The sequence below is a fragment of the Uranotaenia lowii genome, chromosome 2 (assembly GCF_029784155.1).
Source record: "Uranotaenia lowii strain MFRU-FL chromosome 2, ASM2978415v1, whole genome shotgun sequence".
Taxonomy (NCBI): Eukaryota; Metazoa; Arthropoda; class Insecta; order Diptera; family Culicidae; genus Uranotaenia; species Uranotaenia lowii.
Window position 1 is genome coordinate 85565664 of NC_073692.1, and position 25291 is coordinate 85590954.

General features: G+C 33.8%; 1 protein-coding gene across 1 annotated transcript in view; it reads right to left on the reverse strand.

The window, feature by feature from the left end:
• Nucleotides 1-10690: 10690 nt before the first annotated feature.
• LOC129747018 (restin homolog) overlaps nt 10691-25291 on the reverse strand; it is a 52215-nt gene continuing 37614 nt past the window's right edge. Inside the window, exons 5-6 of the mRNA XM_055741031.1 lie at nt 12502-12657; nt 10691-12438 (exon numbers count right to left, since the gene is read on the reverse strand). Coding sequence (XP_055597006.1) covers nt 10870-12438; nt 12502-12657 — 1725 coding nt within the window. The 3' untranslated portion in view covers nt 10691-10869. The remainder of the gene's footprint in view (nt 12439-12501; nt 12658-25291) is intronic.

Below are 25291 nucleotides of genomic sequence, written 5' to 3' on the forward strand. Positions count from 1 at the left end.
TTATACGGATTTAACGGCGGCTGAAATAACTTTTTCTTAACGTTGTCGAAATTTGATAAAAAATTCAGTATCTAACACATTTAGGACCGCAAAGAAATCTTAGTAAAATACAGCAATATTCGCATTCTATATTTCAATTTGAATAAATTTAGTACCTTGGGTTATCGAATTTGTTGTTTTCAAGTTTGTGTTTTGTGTTTTGTGATTGTGTTTTGAAGATTTAAAATTGAAATAACCGTTTGGATTATGAATTATTAAATTCCTGCTTTGGTTTTGATTGTAACTTTGACCTCAATTAAGGGTTTGAATCTCATTTGTAACTCTTTCTCAAATCTTGATTTGAGACACTGAATTGTGGTTCTGAATAGAATCTGACAATAGATTTTAAGTTCTACTCCTGAGCTCTTATATGTATCTGTATCAGATTAAACTTGATTTTAAATATTTTTTTCAAGTTTATTGTTTTGGGTTTTAACTATGTAAGTCTGAAATCTTACCAATTGTCATGAGCAAAATATTTTCATTATTTTGATGAATGCGATCAATGATTAAACAAAAACATTTCAATATCTCTCTTTCATTTTTTCTAACCCAGAGACTTAATTTTTAACATCAATTGCGGATTGATTATGCATTTAACGGCTCTAATCATTGATTAACTCTTCAGCGATGATTGCACATGATGTTTCACAATTATTGTTTGAAGATACCAGAAACCATCTTCTACGCAGACGTAACGGGTAAAAAGGCAATATACTGAACTCATATTCAGTTTTTTGTATGTTTGAAATATATTGAATTCTCTGGAATGACATTTGTAAAGAAAAATCGATGCATAGCGGCCCCCGAAAAAAATTGCCCTGAGCCCCCCGATGGCATAATCCGGCCCTGTTTTTAAGGAATCTTAAACAATTTTTTTTGCAAAGATAGCCAAAAAAAAAAATACCTAAAAACCATAAAAGTTGATCATATATTCGAATTGAATGACGAAATACACCCAAAATACACACAAATAAAAAAAAAACAAAAAAAAAGCTAAACGCATACATTGACAAAAACAAATTTCTGTCAAATTTGTATTTTTTTTTAATTTTCGAAATTTTTGTGCATTTTGTCACCTTTGTCATTTTTGTATTTTTTGTAATTTTTGTAATTTTTGTAATTTTTGTAATTTTTGTAATTTTTGTAATTTTTGTAATTTTTGTAATTTTTGTAATTTTTGTAATTTTTGTAATTTTTGTAATTTTTGTAATTTTTGTAATTTTTGTAATTTTTGTAATTTTTGTAATTTTTGTAATTTTTGTAATTTTTGTAATTTTTGTAATTTTTGTAATTTTTGTAATTTTTGTAATTTTTGTAATTTTTGTAATTTTTGTAATTTTTGTAATTTTTGTAATTTTTGTAATTTTTGTAATTTTTGTAATTTTTGTAATTTTTGTAATTTTTGTAATTTTTGTAATTTTTGTAATTTTTGTAATTTTTGTAATTTTTGTAATTTTTGTAATTTTTGTAATTTTTGTAATTTTTGTAATTTTTGTAATTTTTGTAATTTTTGTAATTTTTGTAATTTTTGTAATTTTTGTAATTTTTGTAATTTTTGTAATTTTTGTAATTTTTGTAATTTTTGTAATTTTTGTAATTTTTTAATTTTTGTAATTTTTGTAATTTTTGTAATTTTTGTAATTTTTGTAATTTTTGTAATTTTTGTAATTTTTGTAATTTTTGTAATTTTTGTAATTTTTGTAATTTTTGTAATTTTTGTAATTTTTGTAATTTTTGTAATTTTTGTAATTTTTGTAATTTTTGTAATTTTTGTAATTTTTGTAATTTTTGTAATTTTTGTAATTTTTGTAATTTTTGTAATTTTTGTAATTTTTGTAATTTTTGTAATTTTTGTAATTTTTGTAATTTTTGTAATTTTTGTAATTTTTGTAATTTTTGTAATTTTTGTAATTTTTGTTATTTTTGTAATTTTTGTAATTTTTGTAATTTTTGTAATTTTTGTAATTTTTGTAATTTTTTTAATTTTTGTAATTTTTGTGATTTTTGTAATTTTTGTAATTTTTGTAATTTTTGTAATTTTTGTAATTTTTGTAATTTTTGTAATTTTTGTAATTTTTGTAATTTTTGTAATTTTTGTAATTTTTGTAATTTTTGTAATTTTTGTAATTTTTGTAATTTTTGTAATTTTTGTAATTTTTGTAATTTTTGTAATTTTTGTAGTTTTTGTAATTTTTGTAATTTTTGTCATTTTTTAATTTTTGTAATTTTTGTAATTTTTGTAATTTTTGTAATTTTTGTAATTTTTGTAATTTTTGTAATTTTTGTAATTTTTGTAATTTTTGTAATTTTTGTAATTTTTGTAATTTTTGTAATTTTTGTAATTTTTGTAATTTTTGTAATTTTTGTAATTTTTGTAATTTTTGTAATTTTTGTAATTTTTGTAATTTTTATAATTTTTGTGATTTTTGTATATTTTGTAATTTTTGTAATTTTTTGTAATTTTTTAATTTTTGTAATTTTTAATTTTTGTAATTTTTTAATTTTTGTAATTTTTGTAGTTTTTGTATTGTTTGTATTTTTGTAGTTTTTGTAATTTTTGTAATTTTTGTGATTTGTATCACCGTTGCTCAGGAACTTTTTTGTCTTACATTTCTCAAGTATCATAAAATAAATTTACTGAAATATGCCAACCAACCCCTGCACCAGTTTATTCCCTGCATTGTTGAATAATACTTTTATTCTAGCTTATTTATTGGATAAATTCATACTTATTAAACATTGCATGAGTTTTAATCAGAAGAATCTCTTAGAGTGAAAAAGAGTATGTGTACAGATAACCTACTTTCGAGAAATCATGCTACCGTTTCGAATTTTCGGGTAAAAAATTTTACATTTTAAATATTTTTGAAAAAAAAAGAAGTTTTATTTTGTGGAAAAATAAAAAAAATAGAACAATTTGAAAGATGCATGCGTTGATTTATTTGGAATATCATATAGCATAACTCACAAAATATTGATACATTTTGCTTTCACTACTACATTTTAATGTAGTCAGTGCTAAATAAATTATAATTTAACGATTCTGCCGTTTAATCATACAAGCATGCACAATAACAAATGTCATAATGAGTTGAGACTTTTTTATACTCTGTCAATATTTACAAAAGGTCCTCAAATATTATAACTTCACTTACCTAAATGACTTAAGTTAAACTCTCTTTTTCAGGGGAAGTAAACACAATTGTAAATATTTCACCTCCCTGAGAAAAAATAACAAAACCACCGGAATGAGTAGCAATGATTAATGTCTCTTCCAATTAAATTACTTTATCGCATTAAAATTTCCAGCAGGGGACATCCGGGTGCAAATGGCTGCTGCAGCGTGGTACCAGTTGTAGTGATGTGGCCCATTTCGCGGCCATAACTCGCACTTCCTCGACGGAATTCAGCCGAGTTTTAAATTTAACGTGCTAAGTTCGAAACTCGGTTTGCACCATAACAACAGCACATCGCAGCAGCTTGCATCTGATTCGCAGTGGGTCGCAATGCTACTCGTGCTGCGGCGAGGCGGCCGACTCCATAGTTTTCCACTTGATTAATTTATTCCATTTGCATAATTTACTTCCCCCTCATACTACTTACAGCCTATCTTTGGGGGTGGGCTGAAAACAGAAACAGAAATGTATGGCTAGTACATGATTATGTTGGCAGTAAGTACAACTGCACGCTGAGAAAATTTTCTGAAAATGTTAAAAACAAAATTGAAATAAAAACTTTTTTATCGTTTTTGTATGGATTTAACGCCTTTGAAAGTTTAAACTCAATAAATGTTTTCTCTGTACATGACACATTCAAACGGGATTCACAAACACAAAAGCAATCGGAATTCTCTAGAGTGCTAGTCTGGAACGGCTTTTTACAAGTGCACTTTTCTACTGGAATATAGCAACAGTTTTCAGATTGCGCATTCGACACAAAAAAAAGGCAACATCAGTAAAAGTGTTCACTCTTTCCCCGTGGAAGGCAAATTCTTTCGTTTTGGCAATACTTTTCATCGGCAAAAGAGCATTAAGAGCTGGACAAGACTTTTTTTTTCCTTCACCCCTAAGGGTAGCTAATTTCTGTTTGCAGTTTGTGTTTGCTGAAGTCGCTTCCCGGGATTCTTTCAAAACTGTTTCAGTCCCTCTTCTCCGTTCCCTCAGAGAAGAAAAGACACAGGAGAATGGCAATTCGGTACAACCAAAAGTTAAATAAAGTAGCTTCGAAAGATAAGTGCCGGCAATTTGCAACGCAAATGCACCAGGAGAAAAAGTTATTTAGTTTTGGTACCGGCGGTTTTCGAGCGCCCCGCTTTGCGATTGTGATAGAGTTTGTAATTAATTAGCCCAATGATGGTGGCTTTTGAGGTAGTTTAGCGGCTCGAATTCTCTTTATAGCTTTTGCAGAGATTGAAATTCCTGAATATATAGATGAGATCACTGGAAAACTTCAGGACATTTACTTTTGTAATCTTTGTTAATTTCTTATAAAATATTTTTATGTTATTATGAATAGAAATTGTCAATTTTTTAAACTTAGAAGTGTTTGGGATTCGAAATGTTTTTTATATAGTCAAATTTAATGGGGCTCCTATTTCTTAGACGACCATGAGTTCATAACCGAGCGAAGGACCCGCTTTGGGGATAGGGCGGTTACATGGCTATCGCAGCCCTCTTTTTTAGCAAAAGAGTAACCGACAGCCGCTTACAGATGGCCACTCTGAGTTGCCTGTGAAGGTGAGCTGTGATTGCTTCGTCTCTTCTACATAGTCAGTCAGTGAGGATCAAATTTCTAATCGATAGTTTTGAGGTTTCTACACAAATTCCCTTCCGCTTACCTTTAAATATTCAATTTTTAAATTTTGAAAGATTGCGGTCCGTTAAATCAATATTCGTAGAACATACCCAATTTTTGCCACATTTATTCACATTATTTACAAAAGCAAACGGAACGCTGAAATTGAGTTATATTTTTTAATTTTCACGCTCAACAGCAATCTGGAATGCTAAATCTCGCCGCAATGCAATAAAAATTTAAAAATCAACATTAATAATCACGCCAAAAATCTTAAAGATGATTGATATTGGTAGAAAATGTATCAATGGATAAATGACGATTTATTTGGTAATTGATGGTGGCTCCAGAGAGGAAAAATCATCAGGTTCAGGATAAGAATCAGGATAAGCATCAGGGTTAGGATAATTATCAGGATAAGGATGAGAATAAGGGTAAGGATAAGGATCACCATTAGGATCAGGATAAGGATCAGGATAAGGATCAGGATAAGGATCAGGATAAGGATCAGGATAAGGATCAGGATAAGGATCAGGATAAGGATCAGGATAAGGATCAGGATAAGGATCAGGATAAGGATCAGGATAAGGATCAGGATAAGGATCAGGATAAGGATCAGGATAAGGATCAGGATAAGGATCAGGATAAGGATCAGGATAAGGATCAGGATAAGGATCAGGATAAGGATCAGGATAAGGATCAGGATAAGGATCAGGATAAGGATCAGGATAAGGATCAGGATAAGGATCAGGATAAGGATCAGGATAAGGATCAGGATAAGGATCAGGATAAGGATCAGGATAAGGATCAGGATAAGGATCAGGATAAGGATCAGGATAAGGATCAGGATAAGGATCAGGATAAGGATCAGGATAAGGATCAGGATAAGGATCAGGATAAGGATCAGGATAAGGATCAGGATAAAAATCAGGATAAGGATCAGGATAAGGATCAGGATAAGGATCAGAGTAAGGATCAGGAAGAAGTTCAGGATTAGGATAAGGATCAAGATAAGAATCAGGATGAGGATCAGAATAAGGATCAGGATAAGGGTAAGGATAAGTAGCAGGATAAGGATCAAGATAAGGATCAGGATAAGGATCAGGATAAGGATCAGGATAAGGATCAGGATAGAATCAGGATAAGGATCAGGATAGAGATCAGGATAAGAATCAGGATAAGGATCAGGATAAGGATCAGGATAAGGATCAGGGTAAGGATCAGGAAGAAGTTAAGGATTAGGATAAGGATCAAGATAAGAATCAGGATAAGGATCAGGATAAGGATCAGGATAAGGATCAGGATAAGGATCAGGATAAGGATCAGGATAAGGTTTAGGATAAGGATCAGGATAAAGATCAGGATAAGGATCAGGATAAGGATCAGGATAAGTAGCAGGATAAGAATCAAGATAAGGATCAGGATAAGGCTCAGGATAAGGATCAGGATAAGGATCAGGATAAGGATCAGGATAAGGATCAGGATAAGGATCAGGATAGGGATCAGGATGAGGATCAAGATAAGGATCAGGATAAGGAACAGGATAAGGATCAGGATAAGGATCAGGATAAGGATCAGGAAGAAGTTCAGGATAAGGGTAAGGATCAAGATAAGGATCAGGAGGAGGATCAGGATAATGATCAGGATAACGATCAGGATAAGGATCAGGATAAGGATAAGGATAAGTAGCAGGATTAGGATCAAGATAAGGATCAAGATAAGGATCAGGATAGAATCAGGATAAGGATCAGGATATGGATCAGGATAAGGATCAGGATAAGGATCAGGACAAAAATATGGACAAGGATCAGGGAGAAGATTGAAATCAGCATCACGATAAGGATCAGGATAAGGATAAGGATGAGGATCAGGAAGAAGTTCAGAATTTGGATAAGGATAAGGATCAGGATTAGGATCAAGATAAGAATCAGGCTAACGATCAGGATAAGGATCAGGATAAGGATCAGGATAAGAATCAGGATAAGGATCAGGATAAGGATCAGGATAAGGATCAGGATAAGGATCAGGATAAGGATCAGGATAAGGATCAGGATAAGGATCAGGATAAGGATCAGGATAAGGATCAGGATGAGGATCAGGATGAGGATCAGGATAAGGATCAGGATAAGGATCAGGATAAGGATCAGGATCAGGATAAGGATAAGTAGCAGGATAAGGATGAAGATGAGGATCAGGATAAGAATCAGGATAAGGATCAGGATGAGGATTCGGATAAGGATCAGGATAAGGATAAGGATAGGGATCAGGATAAGGATCAGGATAAGGATCAGAATAACGATCAGGATAAGGATCAGGATGAGGACTAGGATAAGGATCAGGATAAGCATCAGGATAAGGATCAGGATAAGGATCAGGATAAGAATCAGGATCAGGATAAGGTTAAGGATAATGATCGGCATCGGTATCGTGTTGAGAATCAGGATAAGGATCAGGATAAGGTTCATGATAAGGATAAAAATCAGGATCAGGATAAGGATCAGGATAAGAATCAGGATCAGGATCAGGATAAGGTTCAGGATAAGAATCGGGGTAAGTATCGTATTGAAAGTCAGTATAAGAATCAGGATGAGGATCAGGATAAAGTTCAAGATAGGAATCACGTTAAGGATAAGGATCAGGATTAGAATCAGGATAAGGATCAGGATAAGGTTTAGGATAAGGATCAGGATAAGGATCAGGATAAGGATCAGGATAAGGATCAGGATAAGGATCAGGATAATGATCAGGATAAGGATCAGGATGATGATCAGGATAAGGATCAGGATAAGGATCAAGATAAGAATCAGGATAAGGATCAGGATAAGGATCAGGATAAGGATCAGGATAAGGATCAGGATAAGGATCAGGATAAGGATCAGGATAAGGATCAGGATAAGGATCAGGATAAGGATCAGGATAAGGATCAGGATAAGGATCAGGATAAGGAACAGGATAAGAATCAGGATCAGGATAAGGATCAGGATAAGGATCAGGATAAGGATCAGGATAAGGATCAGGATAAGGATCAGGATAAGGATCAGGATAAGGATCAGGATAAGGATCAGGATAAGGATCAGGATAAGGATCAGGATAAGGATCAGGATAAAAATCAGGATAAGGATCAGGATAAGGATCAGGATAAGGCTCAGGATAAGGATCAGGATCAAGATAAGGATCAGGATCAGGATAAGGTTCAGGATGATGATCGGGATAAGTATCGTGTTGAGAATCAAGATAAGGATCAGGATAAGGATCATGATAAGGATCAAGATCAGGATCAGGATTAGGATCAGGATAAGAATCAGGATCAGGATCAGGATAAGGATCAGGATAAGGATCGGGGTAAGTATCGTGTTGAAGGTCAGTATGAGAATCAGGATAAGGATCAGGATAAAGTTCAAGATAGGAATCACGTTAAGGATAAGGATCAGGATTAGGATCAGTATAATGATCAGGATAGTGATTAGGATAAGGATCAGTATAAGGATCAGGATAAGGATCTGGATAAGGATCAGGATAAGGATCAGGATAAGTAGCAGGATAAGAATCAAGATAAGGATCAGGATAAGGATCAGGATAAGTATCAGTATAAGGATCAGAATAAGGATTAGGATAAGGATCAGGACAAGGATCAGGATGAGGATCAGGATAAGGATCAGGTTAAGGATCAGGATAAGGATCAGGATAGGGATCAGGATAAGGATCAAGATAAGGATCAGGATAAGGATCAGTATTGGAATTAGGATAAGGATCAGTATAAGGATTAGGATAAGAATTAGTATAAAGATACAGATAAGGATCAGAAAAAAGGATCAGGATAAGGATATGTATCAAGAAAAGGATCACGATAAGGATCAGGAAAACATAGGAGGTAAGGAACAGGTTTAAGATCAGAATAAAGGTCATGACAAAAAAAAAGAAAAAATAAAGATAAGGATCAGGAGAAGGATCAAGATTATGATCAAGAAAAAGATCAGGAGAAGGATCTGGAGGAGGATCAAAATATGGTTTAGGATCAAATAAAAATCATATCTGAATTGCAATGATTTTAGATGAATGTGTCGTTTTCTTGAAGCAGTTTTGTTTTATTTTCTAATTTGTCTTTTGATATAAAAAAATTACTGATAAAGTGAACGAAACGTTAGTAGATGTTGCCTGATGTTCAAATCTTTGACGTTATAATGCTCCCAAAAATAAAAATTCTGATAAACCAAAAAAAAGTGTACACTTTCATGCTTCATTTCGAAGGAAAACGCGTTTAAAAGTGCGAATGAATCCATTCCTCACCGAACGTTTTCTTGATCCGATAGAAAGTTAGGGATTTTCCTCCTCTGACTTCCGACTTCTGCCAGCAGTGTAGGAGAGCACTTAAAGGATAAAGTCGAATCTGATAAGCCCGTCGATCGATTGAGACGAATGTGTGTGTGTTGGTGTGAAACGATTCCAAACGATGATGGTTTGCCAATAATGTTGAACACTCCAGGTGAGAAATCAACTTGTTCGGAATTCTCGGTATGTTCCGTCTGGAACAGACCAACAGCATCGGTGCGAAAGATGTTTGTTGGATGGATTTGTGATGCTATCTTCTTTGGAAAATCCTACTTGTTTGTCTCTGGATTTCGGATAGGCATTTGAATGAAGGAAGGATTGAAAATTGAACTATCAATTTTTTGTGTTACATTTTTGTGTAAAAATGTTTAAAATTACTCAACTTAGTTTATTAAATTTTCAATGATTAAAAAAAACTACACATGTTTTCGTATAATGATAGTTTACCGCTGAATTTTCCCATTTGAAAACATTTCCAAGGCAGAGCTCTGTTTCAGTTTTCACCGAATTTCTTCCATTCGTTGACAAGCGGCACAAATGACGACAGTTGAATATTTCATCATCGAATAACTCCACAGTCCCTAGCTTTTCCCCAGGATGAGTACAATCATCAACTTTTGTTTGTTAAATAGTTAATGAGTTTCAATTTGGAACTTAATTTTCAAAACTGTTGAAACTGGTATGGTTTTTTTTCTCCTCCAGAGCGAGCAGTTGGTAAATGAGTTTTAATGCGGAATGCACTCGCTGTTTTTAATTATACACATTTAACAATTAGGAATCCCTGTAAATGTGTTCGTGGCGCACAGACTTGGAAATGAAAAATTGCCTCAATTTGCGAAATTGGGTTCAGAGGTTGAACGAAAGTTTCGAGGAAAGTTAAAGTCAAGCGGGATGAGGCTGAGCATCACGCCCGGTGCAAAAGTTATATATGCCGGAACTTTCCGTTGATCGCTCGAATTGAATTGGATTTCACGCATGCATATCCGCATCCGGGGGATTATGTTTTCCCTTCACAATTTGTATTCTAATTTCAAAAATTTCTCCACGGTATTTTCACCTTCATCGGAAAGTTGTTGCTGTAGTGGATTAGGAACGTTGGAATGTAAGTTGGAGGCAGAACTGAATGGTGGAGGCGGAGGAAGTTTTTAGGATAATTCGCGTAGTGCATGTATTTTGAAAACAGACTGTAGAGATGAGATGATGGATAAGATACATACAAATAAAATTTTAAAAGATAATAAGGTACAAAACAAAATCACAACACGGAAAAGTAAAATGATAAAATAACACAATTATGATCTATTCTTGTACGCGAGAGACCAATTAAAGTGAGTTGCAGAAAGAAATGACAAAAATGACAAAAATGAGAAAAATGACAAAAATGACAAAAATGACGTTACTCAATATAGATTAATTTTTTAAAAACCACAGAAACATAAAGTTGAAAAAACGTAAGAAGCTTCAAAATCGGCAACACTTGACAATAAATTTTATTTTCGGAGAACATTTCATAAAACCATTGATATTTTCAAATTGTAGTTCGTTTATTTTTGAAAGTATATGAAAATCTAACACATTTTGGTTTATCAATTTTCTTAAGCAGCTAGATATCAATATTGACGACATTTTGGTGGACATGTCTTTTGTTCAAACTCGTATAACGTTAGCATAAGAGACATAAACAGACATATCTTCAATGGTTCACTATTCTTCGTGATTCGTTCCATCTTCCTGTGATGAGGTAGCGTTGCTTGGGGTAGGTTGAACTTCGTCTACTTCTTCCAGAATCTCTTCATCGGAGACCAATATCAACTCGATGGGACCGCTGCTGGGCATTGTTATAGAATTCTCCATGAGGACACTCTCTGCAGTTGCGGGTTCTTGGGGTGTCAGCTCTTGACGTTCCTGTTCAACAAGTCTAGTGGAGCTTTCTTGTTCAGCATCTTCGGGTTGCTCACCGCCACTTTGCTGATCATTGCTGCCGTATCGAGAGTGAAGTTTGTCTAGGTGGCTGTTGAGATTCGATCCCCGTTCGAGTGTCTTACTCATCTTATTGATTAGTGACTGACTCTCAACTTCCAGTTGATGTAGGCGATCCGATCGACTCTGTGTGTATTCTTGTTCACGTTCGCTCAGAGTTGCTAGGTCTTCAGCTGGCCTTTCCTGACTCCTATTGGGTTCAGCCGATGAAGATGATCCAGGTATTGGAGATTCCGACTGTCTTGCCATGAAACCGTTATGAATGTCGTCTATCTGTGCCGATATTTGACTTCCACGATTCACAGTCCGCTTAAGTCTGTTTCGAAACTCCTGTGCTTCACGTTCTAAACGTTCCAATCGTGCAGCTCGCCTCTGCAGATATTCTTCTTCAGTTGAAGTTAGAACTTGTGTCGGTTCAGAGTCGGATGCATTCTCTTCGGTTACATAGCTAGAGGTGTCTTTAGAGGAACTAGCTCCACTAGAGTAATTATCCAGCTGGTTGTTCAATTCAGCCATTCTTTTCAGTCTAGCTTCTCTTTTCAAATTGAACAGTTCCTCGCTAGTCAAAGCAGGTTCTTGATTCTGAGTACCTTCCTTCTCTCCCTCGCCATTCCCTTCAATTTTCTCAATCTCAGAGCATTCTGAGTCAATGGTAAGTTCGGTTTCTGAATCATCTTCCTCATCGTCATTGCTATCTGGAGGAATACCTGCCAGCCGTTTAAACATCTCCTCAGCCGTTTCTGGTCCTGATTTCTTATCTTTTTTCTTTTTTACTTTCTTTGTTTTCATCTTCACTGTACAATCACACTCTTCCGGAAATAGTGGTAGATCTTCAATCTTCTCGTTACAAAACTGATTTGCTCTCTCCACATTGCTCAGCGATTTCATATCCGACTCGCTGTGACACTTTCTCAGCTCAAGAGCCACCTGCAAAACGTTGCTCAAAGAAGCACTACGGAACCGATTCTCCAAACAAGCCATCCTGGCCAAGAAATCTTTACGAGTTTGCTTTTTGGATCCTTTAATCGACGTATCGTCCTCATCATCCGTTGCCTGCTCATCACTGTAGCCACTTTCGCCCGACTGGTTGAACGAATCCTGTTTCTTGCGAGCGGCAAAATCAGCCTTCAACTGCCGCCATTCTTCTTCGGATTCGGTGTTTTTCTGCCGGGCTGCTGACCACTTCAAGCGGCAGTATTCGAGTTCCTCCTTCAGTTCACTCAGCAGACGCCGTTTTTGCTGCAAATGGTAGCGCAATATTTGTTCCTGGGTGTGGAGCTGTCGGTGTTGACGCTATCGAATGATTAAAGGAAATGTTAAAAAAACACACTTTAAAAATCTGAAGACAAGTTGTACCTGCATTTTGCCAACAAGGTGCCACGTTTTGGTGAGCTCCAAACTCACTGCACTCAGGCGTTTTTCTTGCGTTTCCAGGCGGCGTTCCAGGTGAGTGTTCAATGTTTTCAACCGGTTCGTTTCCTTCTTCAGTGCTTTTTTCTCCAGAATGAGGTCCTGAAAACAGAAAAATCATTGAAAATTAGTCTTAAATCATATATTTACGTTTTGCTGTCTTTGGACAGTTGTATTTTAAGAGATCGGATGTTTTAAAAGGTCGAAATTCTTTCTGAAACGAGTCAAATGCAATTTAGTGCATTTGGAGGACATATTAAATTATTGTTGATTTTACAGTAACCTTTTTCGCTTTATACAAATTCTTAAATTCAATTTTGGCTATCGTGTGATTATAACAGTATTTAAAATGTAAAAAAAAACAAATAATTGTTTTGACATCAGATTTGACTTCTTGTAACAGTTGAGAAGAAAGTTTGAAGAATTTTTTCTCTAATCGCTTACACAGAAGAACAGCATTTTTGGTTCTAATGTTTAAATTGCTGTTTTTGGAAGATTATAGCGTCCTGAATTCGGATTATTTTCCAGATGATTAAAAGTTTTAAAATTCATCATTTCATAGTATAGGCAATTTAAGGCAATCTTTGATCAGTCCGGAACAATTTGAAATCCTTTTTTTGTGATTTGGAGTTGAAATATTACTAGGGGGATAGGGAAAAATAGTTCGCTTTTTCAATTAATTTGAACAATTTGGAAAAATGCTTGTTTGCCACATATTTTCAGACAATCAACATTGCGCAAAATCTAAACATTAATCTCGATTACAACAGGTGATTTGTTGCCTCTCTTCTACAGTTTGATTTTCACTCTTCCAACTATTTGAGTTATCAAATAATTTACTATTGAAATAAAAATACCATTTACATTATTTTTACCCCCTTTCGAATTTGAAGGAGGATGAGGGGAGTGAATGACAAAAGAAGAATTTAATACTTGTTCCGTCCTTAGTAATGAACAAACAAAACAACATGCATAACAATAACTGATTTCAGATCAATTCATTATCCTCCCTTCTATCAAGGATTCAGATTTAGGGTTTATGTTTTTGTATTAGAAATATTTGAACTATCTTTGACATCTCTTAAACGTTGATGAATTTAACCTTTGCTGAAGCCTGCGAAACATTTGGACGATAACTTCTGTATTTTTTCTTCTTAATAGTCGAAATTACTCACTGTGTTCAAAAAAGTCAATGATTTTATCAATTACTAGCTGATCCCGTACGAACTTCGTTTCGCTTTAAATCATTGGTACGTCAAAATGAGTTTAGAAAATGAATTCGAAACATCCTTTCGACAGTTTTGGGGAAAAAATTCAACAGTGTTTAAAGTCGCTACTATTACTATTACTTGAAATTCGAATTAAACGGTTGCACGACTCTTTTTCTTGACCTTCACACTTAAATTGGTATGAATTAACTGCCTCCAACAAAATTCTTGCACAAAACACTGAACTTTCAATGAAACCCTCTTTTTCTGTCCCATGGCCCGAAATTCGATAATTGAAACCAATTTTACGTTCCTCAAAACTCCCTTGTGCCATTTTTTCTTTTCAAATTATATGTAAAATAACGTCAGGAACTTGAAAACAGTGATCAGTGAATATAGACGCCCCTTTCGCCGACCCTTGACACGGAACATTTTACCTGGAGTCAATTGCTCATAGTTTATAACCCTCATCTGAACATTTTCATCTCAATCCGATGCATGATCACGACAATATCGCGAAAACAGTGAGCAACTAACATGGACGGCCTTTTTTTGACCACGATTCAAAACTTGACACCTGAAATTAAATATCTTTTCAGTTGAACTCCCATGTGCCAATTTTCATTACAATTCTATGCTCAATCAAGAGAATATCATAAAAATAGTGAACAGATAATAACCCCTTTTGCCGACCCCTGAGTCAAGATTTGAAACCTGAAAGCAAAAGAGCGTCCCTCAAAACTCCTATGCGGAAATTTTCATCTCAATCCAATGTAGAATAACGTCAAAATCGCAAAAACATTAAAGTTGGGTATGGACGACTCCTTCAGCCGACTTCTGATCCGCAATTCGAAACTTGAAATCGATTGCTCGTCTTTCAAAACACTCATGTGCAAATTTTCATCACAATCCGGTGTATAATAACGTCAGTATCGCAAAAACATTAATCAGTGGATATGGACGACCCCTTTTGCCGACCTCAAACCCTAAATTTGATAACTGTAATCGATTGCTCGTCTCTCAAAACACTCATGTGCAAATTTTCGTCACAATCCGATGTATAATAACGTCAATATCGCAAAAACATTAATCAGTGAATATGGACGACCCCTTTGGCAAACCCTTGACCCTAAATTTGATAACTGTAATCGATTGTTCGTCTCTCAAAACACCCATGTGCAAATTTTCATCACAATCCGATGTATAATAACGCCAATATTGCAAAAACATAAATCAGTGGATATGGACGACCCCTTTTGCCAACCCTTATCCCTAAATTTGATAACTGTAATCGATTGCTCGTCTCACAAAACACTCATTTGCAAATTTTCATCATAATCCGGTGTATAATAACGCCAATATCGCAAAAACATTAATCAGTTGATATGGACGACCCCTTTGGCCGACCCCTGAACCTAAATTTGATAACTGTAATCGATTGCTCGTCTCTCAAAACACTCATGTGCAAGTTTTCATCACAATCCGACGGAAAGTAACGTCAATAACGTGAAAACAATATTTGTCTTGTATGGACGACCCCCTTCAGAAAGGGTCGTCCAAAAATCTAAAAACATTTTTCATCATTCCTGGTCCTAATGAGCATCCATGCCAAATTTCAGATCTCTAGCTCTTAAGACGGCTGAGTCTATAGAGGACAAACAAACAAACAAACAAACAAACAAACATACATACAGATAATTGCTTTTTATATATATAGACTAGCTGATCCCATACTAACTTCGTTTCGCTTTCAACTTGGAATATGTAATGAACAGTTTGTATGAAAGCCAATTGCCAAGCATTTTCCAGATGCACTTCTGAATTCATTGTTAAGTAATAATTGCAAAAATATTGGTCGATCACTTTGTCTGTCGTCTGCTACTTAATTTGAAATCAAAAATCCTTTGAACGTGCCAAAAAAACCACGTGTATAAATTTCGACTTGATCATTGCATAACAACGCAATTATTGCCAAAAAGCTAAACCTTTTCGGGGGCTCTTATACAATCTTTGATGACTGAAATCGATATCCCTTCCCTCAAAACTCCCGTGTGCAAGTTTTCAAAGCAATCCATTATATAATAACGTTAATATTGCTAAAAACAGTGAAAAAATTAATTTATATGGACGACCCCTTTCGTCGACCCCTGGCAAAGCATTTGACATCTGAAATCGGTTGGTCGTCCCTGAAAACTACCGTGTGCAAATTTTCATCACAATCCGATGTAAAATAACGACGATATTGCAAGAAATATTGAAAGGTTTATATGGGTGACCCCCTTTGCCGGCCCCTTACACTGAATTTAATACCTGAAATCCATTGCCTATCTCTCAAAACTCTCGTGTACCAATTTTCGTCTGAATCCGATGTATAATAACGACAATATCGCATCAACAGTGAATAGTTAATATGGACGACCCCTTTGGCTGACCCCTTACACAAAATCGACCCCTGACCCCTGAAATCGAATTCTCGTCTTTCAAACCACTTATGTGCAAATTTTCAACACGATCCGACGAAAAATAACGTCAATATCGCGAAAACAATATTTGTCTTCTATGGACGACCCCCTTCAGAAGGGGTCATCCGAAAATCTAAAAACATTTTTCATCCTTCCTGGTCCTAATGAGCATCCATGCCAAATTTCAGCTCTCTAGCCCTTAAGACGGCTGAGTCTATAGAGGACAAACAAACAAACAAACAAACAAACAAACAAACATACAGAAATTGCTTTTTATATATATAGATTTGAAATCTATATTTTTAATACATTAAAAAAATCATCAAATTTTCAAAAAATGCACAAATTTTTTAAAAAATTTCGGCCTTTTTTCAAAAGTTAGCCCTTGTATCCTACAAACGAGAGTTAAAAAATCAGAACTGCATATTTGCACCACTGATATTGTACTCCCAAATAAGTCAATGTCAGCTCTTTAACTCTTTGCACCTCGTTAAAATGTGAATTTTGTCACCTAGTGCTAACGATCACCAATCATTAATATGACTTGAAGACCAGTCAGATAGATCACATCTTTATACGGATACTATTGTAGAGATTTGAAGTTAGGATCCAATAAATTTGATTAATATTTGTTTTCAACTAACTTTCAGACACTGGAATTTTAAAAAGACTTAAGTATTGTAAGTAGGTATGTCGGTTTTTTGAGTAACTGTGTTTGGAATCTTTAATTCCGTTGTGTGTGCTGTACATTGCAGATTCAAGAAGAAAATTGAATATTTTGAAATTTTCTACCGCAGCGTTACATGAAACGCGAATTTGGAAAAAATATCAATGTATCAATGACCATGAACGCAATTTAAAAAAAAAGATGTTTGTTTTTATTTTTTCCTTAGATTTTAAGACAATTTTTTTTTATTTTCTTCAATAAGCGATTGTGTAACAGTGTAGAATCCGACAATGTAGAATATTGGAATATTAGTCATTGATATCCAAATAAAATAATAATCAAAGTTAAAAATGCACTTGGGTTGGGTTTCTCACGGAACATGAGTAAATTTTTCATGAAAAAATATTTAGTTATTCTCGCTTAACCCTATATTTCATGATTTTTTATTTTTCCTTTTAAACCATCTTAAACAGTTGGAAATGATGAGTACATCAAGAAAAAAAAATTTAAAAGAAAATACGATTTTTCACTTTTTCCATACATTAATTGTTGCAAATTTGTTACTTTATGAAACGAAGGGTTAAAATGATCTATGGAAATAAAATCAAAAGCATATGCTGAAAATCTTTGTTAAGTCTTTTCGAACATTTAAAAAGTGGTTTTAAAAGATAACATATTGGTAACATTTGTATGAAAATGTTTAAACATATCAAAAAAACATATCAGCCTAAAGCATACACAATTAATACACGACATATTAGAGGACACGACACTCAACGTTCTTATAATTGGATCCGTTTGCAAGAACGTTAAGTGTCATACCCTGTAATACGTCGTATTTAAATTGGTGTTCATAAATTGGCACAAATCTGCTTAAAAATGAGCCAAAAACATCTCTGTTCAATAGAGAAGCGATCCGTTAAGTCCTGATTAAGCTCAACAAGTATCAATTTTGAAGGGAAACCTGTATGCATTTCTTTTTATTCCCTGAAATTTAGAATCCAAAAACTATTTGACATCGGATATTCAATTTTTGTTTTATTTTTGTACTAGAACTTTTGTGAGGAAAAAACTACAAAAAATTTGCAACACAACAAATATGTTATATATTCAAAAGAGAAAAAAAATATTCATGAAAAAAGCATTTCAGACAGCCTTTTTCAAAGCTGGTGAATCGAAGGATGAGAAAAAAAATCAAAGTCATATTCGTCTGTTTGTTTATGGAACAATCTCGATAACATTTCATGAAAGTATTTAAAAGATAAATTAGCAAGCGAAAAGTTACATTTTGGACTACTTTTCTTTGTACTTAGAATTTAAATTTTTGAGGGATTTTTTTTTTCAGGAAACATTTTGTTTAAATACATTTATGAAAAATAACAACTGCAAGAGTTAAGAGGGTAAGAGAGAGTGCGTTAACGAGAGACATGAGGAAACGTGGACCACTTTCAATACCTCAGCTGTGTGTTGCGATAAAAATCTCAATCCAACTGTTATCGTCGTTGCTTTGCGTAAGCATATGTTCCGATATGTTGTTGACTTATGTATGCATTCTATGAGTCTTTCATTTAACTTACAGAATAAAAAATCAATTACATGATTAAACAAGCAACGAAAATTGCATCGGTGGGAAACCTATAGTTCATAACAAAAATATGCCCATATGCTAATAATCTCAGTTCTCTTGCTCTTTCACATGAAAAAGGAATTTTTCATGAATAGCTTAGCTTAGCTTAGCTTAGTTGACTACTCATATCCACCTTAAATCATTGAACTTGAAGTGCTTAGATATGGTAATTCATTTAAAACTTCAGATAGCATATTTGATTAGACTTTGCTCAACTTATGCACTTAAAATTCCATGATCGCTGGCGTGGCTAAGCAGAACAAGTTCTACCTCGCCAATGGTTGCTACTCCGTGATTGATCAAGGCCATCAGTTGTGTTCAAGGGCCAAAAGAATGGTGCTTGGGACTAGCAGTTCATTCACAATGCACAAAACTCCCTTTGAAAATGATCAATACCGGCGCCGGCCACGTCCTAGTAGTCAATGAGGGATGAAGGAAGGATTGTTAGTAGGATACTTCATGGGATCAATTAGCAACCTTTTGTCCCTTTATATTCCAACGATTAATTTTGAAAAACTCAGAAACAAAGGTAAGTCAATATCTCCAACTATAGAAACCGTCTATACGTCTGCGAATCTATATTTTTATAAATATCCAAGGAAAGGGTTGTGTTAGTAGAGGAAAGATTTAAGATCAGGATCCATTTTGGTAATGGTGTGATCGAGTTTTCGTACACCTCCTATGCTCCTAGATTTTTCCTAAGGAAACACCTAATTTCTATCTTTGAGGCAGTGATAAGAATCTAATAATAAAGTAGAAATCGTATTTAGATTTTCTTTAAACTAACTTGTTTTCCTAAATCTTGTTCCTGATACACTTGTATTTTCAAAAACAACCCTTTAGAGTAAAGATAATTTTATCATACTTTGAAGAATATTTATAAAGAGATATTTTTAATATTATTTTTTATATGGATGAAGTGAATCTCCTTTTTGTTCATTTCAATTTTTAATTTTTAATGTAGGTTGTGATAACTGAATAAGATCGTTTTTGGAAACTCATCAACTCTTTGCCTCATATGAATTTGATTACTATTCTGAGTTCTGAATCAAATCTGTATTAAAAATTTAAATTTGAAATGTCAGTTTTTCGGTGTTTTTCCAATTACCGTGTTTCCCGGTTCACCGGCCACCCTGGTGTTTGTTCGGTTAAGGGGGGGGGTAGGGTCTAACATTTTCAAAAAATCGATTTTTTTATTTTTTATTTTCTTATTGTAAAACATTTCAGGAATGTTGTGTCAAATTTTCAAGTCAATTGAAGCAAAACTGTAGAAGTTATAGGCCTTTATCTCCTCCTATCTAATACTGCAAGAAAGCAAGAGCAGAAACTTCAAACGCGTTTTTCTCGAAAGCACATTTTTAAAGTCCGTGGACATCGTCATTTGAAAACTACTTATCCGATTCTTTTCAAATTTGGAACATATTTTCGACATATAAAATACCAGACCCCAACGTTTTTCTTTTTTGATTTTTTTACTTTGGGGAGATTTTACAGGTGAAAACTGGCGGAATTTTTTCGTGAAAAATCGTAGTTTTTACTTCAAACAGCCACAAAAATTTCATAAAAATTTTTTTAAGTTAAATAAAAACGTTGGGTTCCAGAAAAACATCTATTAAAACTATTTTGCTCTGATTTTTTGACTTCAGATGATTCTGTGCTGAGATACAGTGTCCACCGCAAATCCTGTTTTCTAAAAGGCATCCTCGAAAGTGCTCCGTCACCGGCTCATTTTTCAATATTTTTCTACGAAAAAATTACTAAATGTTCTTTTAACAATGCTTTGTATAGTGCAAAAAATTTGAATACATTTGTTTGAACGATAGCTCTAGAAAAAAATCGTGAAAATGGTGTTTTTTTATACCCGTTAGACCCTACCCACCCCTTAAATTTTAAGATTTAAATGAAGTATGTTTTGCGTTTAGTGAAGGACAAATTTATCACATATGCAGCGGAAAAAAAATATTATTATTATTTAAAGTGTAATGTGTAACGAATTCAACACACTTTCAATCAAGCTGATTTAACTGATGTTGAAATAAGTTGATATATTCCGTTAGTATGGGAACATGAGTAAGTAGGATTTGTCAAGTGAATTGAAATAAATGAATTAAATATAAAAACCGGATAAAAGATAAGATGAAGAAGATATATAAAAAAGAAAAAATTGTTTCGGTATATTTTTTTATATTGATGATAAAATTGTGTTGTGTCGAATAAACAAGGGATTAAGCAAAAATTAGAATAACTTCACATGCATGTCGTCAGACACGTTGCTCGGCCATAAACATAAAAAAGAACTCTTCCGCATCTAAGCAAGCTGGCTGTCAACCATCCGCAACCATCCGCAGAAATAATGATAAGTTAAAATATTGATAATCAATAGTTGTAAAAAAAAGGTGTAGTAAATTCACTATTGAGTGAAACAACAATAGATCAGGTCTAATATGCGATGGAAACAAGTACTTATCGTTCATCAAGATTGTATCCCATTTACCCGAAAACCATTGCCCAGAATGAATTTTTCCCAGAATGACAAATACCCGAAATCAAACCCCAGAATGAACCATTTCCCAGAAAAAAATTCCCCAGAATGCACCATTTACCAGAATTTTTTTTCCCAGAATGGACCATTTCCCAGAATTTTTTCCCCAGAATGGAACATTTACCAGAATGGCACAAATCCCAGATTTTTTTCCCTTGTATTTTTATTTGTTTTTTTTTCTAATGAATTCTTGAATATTTCATATGATTCGAAATTAATTTTTTTCAAAATGATTTTTTAAATGAAACTACGACTTTGAAATTTTCCAACTAAATTTATTTTAGAACCAATATTGTGCTTTGTTTATGGTTTGGGTACTTTAATTGATTCAATGCTTACCATGGTCCTTTAAAAACCGTTTTGGTATCCGACTCCTCACGCTGCGCGTTCAAACTTGAAAGACGTTTTGTCCTTCACGCTGTCGCGTGGCGGACGGGGCTAAGGGATCACCCCTAGTTTTCACGCAGACCTAGGAAGCCCCGGCAGACCTAGACCAATGTCTTAGGGCCGCCGCTTCCGACGGCGGGTCGGCGGCCTCCTCGGATTTGGGAGCTTCGGCGGCTTTGTGCCGCCTCAGCCCCTTCATCCTCGTTGGTTGCGGCCTTGCCGCAAAAGAATAAAGTTATGAAACCCCATTTTTTTTGTAACAATTCCTTTTTTTTATAATTAATTTCTGGTTAGGATAAATGTTTTCAATTTTCTGGGAAATGGTCCTTCTGTCGAAAAAATTTCTGTTACATGGTTCATTCTGGTGAAAAAATGTCTGGGAAATGGTACATTCTGGCGGAAATTTTTCTGGGGAATGGTTCGTCTGGGGAAAAAAAATCTGGGGAATGGTTCTTTCTGGCGATTGGAATTCTGGGGATTTTTCATTCTGGGCAATGGTTTTCGGGTAAATGGAGTACAACCGTTCATCAAGTATCAATCAACTTCCATGTTTTGACCGCCCATCGAGTTCGGTTGAAATTTAATTTTGTATGACTATCAAGCCTGGGAAAATGAAACGACTCTTGCTGCTTAGAGTTTAGCCGTCAAATTTTTTTCCATCATTGCTTTTTATTCAAATAGCTGTAAATCAATCAAATGTTAAAGAAAAAAACAATCATAAATTCCACTTATCTGAAAAGCCGGATCAGGTAACTGGAGCTCATTGTGACAACTCGTCTGCATGCAGATTACCATTCTAGGGTTCGTCCTATGTTCCGAGAGCGTAACACCTTTCATTCCACGCAAATAACTTCTTCAAAAAATGACTGGACTGTACACACACTTTTCTTCAAAACTTAAATTTAAAGTAAAACATAAATCATTTATACTACACTAGAATCAACAATAACATATTAATGTTTCTTCATATTTTCTACCACGAGACACGAAAACGACAAAAAAACGCAGCGACAGAAAACAACGTCCCGTCTCGATCCTGAAAAAGGAATTTTTCATGAATACTACTCAAACTCAAACGCAACCAATTAGCAAATAATCTTTTGTGGGATATCTTGGACCACCTTAATTTTGGTGTATTTATACACGTTCATAAGTTGTAATACATTTTTTCTATCTGTGATGTTTTTTTTACGCCAAATAAAGAGTCATGAAAAATATTCTGTCAACTTTAAAACTTGGAGAAAATAACTTATAAAAAAATATTGTCTAATGATACGTTAGAAATATAGAAAACTATGCCATTTTTTTTATTTTAACTTTCATAATAAAGAAATTATGGAGCATAGAAAAAAGTTGCCTATGATTCCCCAATCTTTTTTTCTATTTCAAGCTCATTCGAACTTTCTGTCTGAAATAATGTGACCTTTTTATCCATACAAATTTGAAAACAAATTTGAAACTCGCATCGCTTATTTCAAAACTAAGCAATTCATCTCATATTTTACACTGATGCTTGATGAACCAAAAGATATTGAAAAAAACATGAACCTAGGAAAAATGTTTGAAAACTTGCAGATAATGTTCATAAAATTTCGTTTAAAAAAATAAACAAACTATTCCAAAACTTATCAAAACAAAGTGTTGAATACTTGTTTATTTTGAGGTAGCTCTTGAAGGTGAAAAAAAATCCAACAGTGGTTATGAAAATTCTTGGTTTACAATTACAGATTCCTTTTTGTCTTTATGAATGCCTATTTCTTACTATATGTAGAGAAGAATGAGGATACTTGATCCCTGGGGATACTTGATTCCTTCGCTGTACAGTGAGCGAAATAAGAATAGCACCACTATGTGTTTTGCTTGTAAAAATATGAATGATTGAAAATAACGAAAATTTTCTTTCACAGTTTGTTCTGAATTATTTAACGGATACATCTAGCATAAGTTTACTTTTTTTGGACGTAGCAATTGGCGTTGAGAAACAAAAATGTGAAAAAGGGGTGCGAAGTAAGAATAGCACCACTTGTGTTTTTCAACAAAAACAATATTATTTTTAAAAATTTACTGTGTAAATGTGAATAATAACGTTCTACGAATTATTTGAATAGATCACTGTATTTTAAGGAGTTTTCCAGAATTCCAAAGGTTTTCAAAGGTATTAAAAGGGGGTTTTAAGAGATGCTCCTTTAGCTTTAAGGAATTTGATATTTGAGCTATAAAACTTTATCAAACTGCTTTATTTCTTCATTAACATTCATTAGTATGATGCAAAATGATGAAACATAAATTTGAAGCTGAGTTTAAATCCAAAAAGCAGGATGGAATTAAAAAATACTAATGTTTTTTTAATAGTCAAACACTATTTCTCTAGTTTTAAGTCATAGATGGCAGCACTATCTTGCCATTTAACCAAATTCATGCCCATTTTGAAATATCCGGTATTTATTAAGGAGTGCTGGATGATTTTGGTCAAGAAATAAATACATGTACCTTGTGAACGCTTTAGAAATTCTAAGATCACTAAATCCAAAAAAAAAAGAATTGCATAAAGGTCACTAAAAGTTAATTTTTTGGACCGATTATCAGAATAAAGTTATACTTTGCGATGGAACTTGATGGACCAGATGGCTAGCAGTGTTCTTGGTATGATTTGCAATTGAATCGGAAGCTGAGATGAGCAAGAATTTTGGCGGTTGTACATTTTTGTGCTGGTGATTCTTTTGCAAATCCGGAAAAGCTTTCTGCAGCGTGACCTTCCACAAAACTGTGATGCGAAAATACCTCAAAATGATGAATATGGGCCTAAATAAACCTGGAAAATCAATATTGAGATCAAATTTGGTTTTAACTGCAATATAGTGCTGCCATCTACGACTTGAAACTGGAAAAAAGTGTGGTTTACTTTAAAAAATCAAAGTTTTTTACTTCCAACCTATTTTTTTCTGATTCAAAGTTAATCTCAAATGTTTGTTTCATCATTTTACGTCGTTTTAATGAAAAAAGTAAGTAGTTTGGAAAAGAATTACAGCTCAAATATCAAATTCCTCAACGCTAGAGGAGCATCTCTTAAAACCCCCTTTTAATACCTTTGAAAACCTTTGGAATTCTGGAAAACTCCTAAAAATGCAGTTATCTATTCAAATAATTCGTAGAAGCATTATTATTCACTTTTACACAGTAAATTTTCAAAAATAATCTTGTTTTTGTTGAAAAACTCAAGTGGTTCTATTCTTATTTCACACCCTTTTTTCACATTTTGGGTCTTCAACGCCAATTGCTTTGTCCAAAAAAAGTAAACTTATGCTTGATTTATCCGTTAAGCAATTCAGAACAAACTGTGGAAGAAAATTTTCGTAATTTTCAATCATTCATATTTTTACAAGCAAAACACATAGTGGTGCTATTCTTATTTCGCTCACTGTATCTCGAAACCGGAATGTCTTACAAATATTAAACCTATTCGAGAAAAAAATATGCCAAATAGAACAAAAAAACAATGCTGTTCTCTCCATCAATTTAAAAAAAATTCCAGTTATTGAACTTTGTTTCAAAAATTCAACAAAATATGATTTGAAGATCTTTTTTTATCACTTTAAAATGTTTCTCGCATGAAAAACTTAAAATAAAAATATTTATTCCAGTATATCAATCGTGAGAGCATAATATGAACTTCGAACAAAGCAATAATAAATTCTTTTTTTTTTAAGAAAAAGTCATCATAAAACTACTATTTTTTGTCCAATAACTAATGTTCATGTAATAATCTATTAAAAAGGACTTATAATACTGTTGTTTCATAAAAACTATAAAATTGCGCCTCAAAGGATGCAATGACTTTAGGGT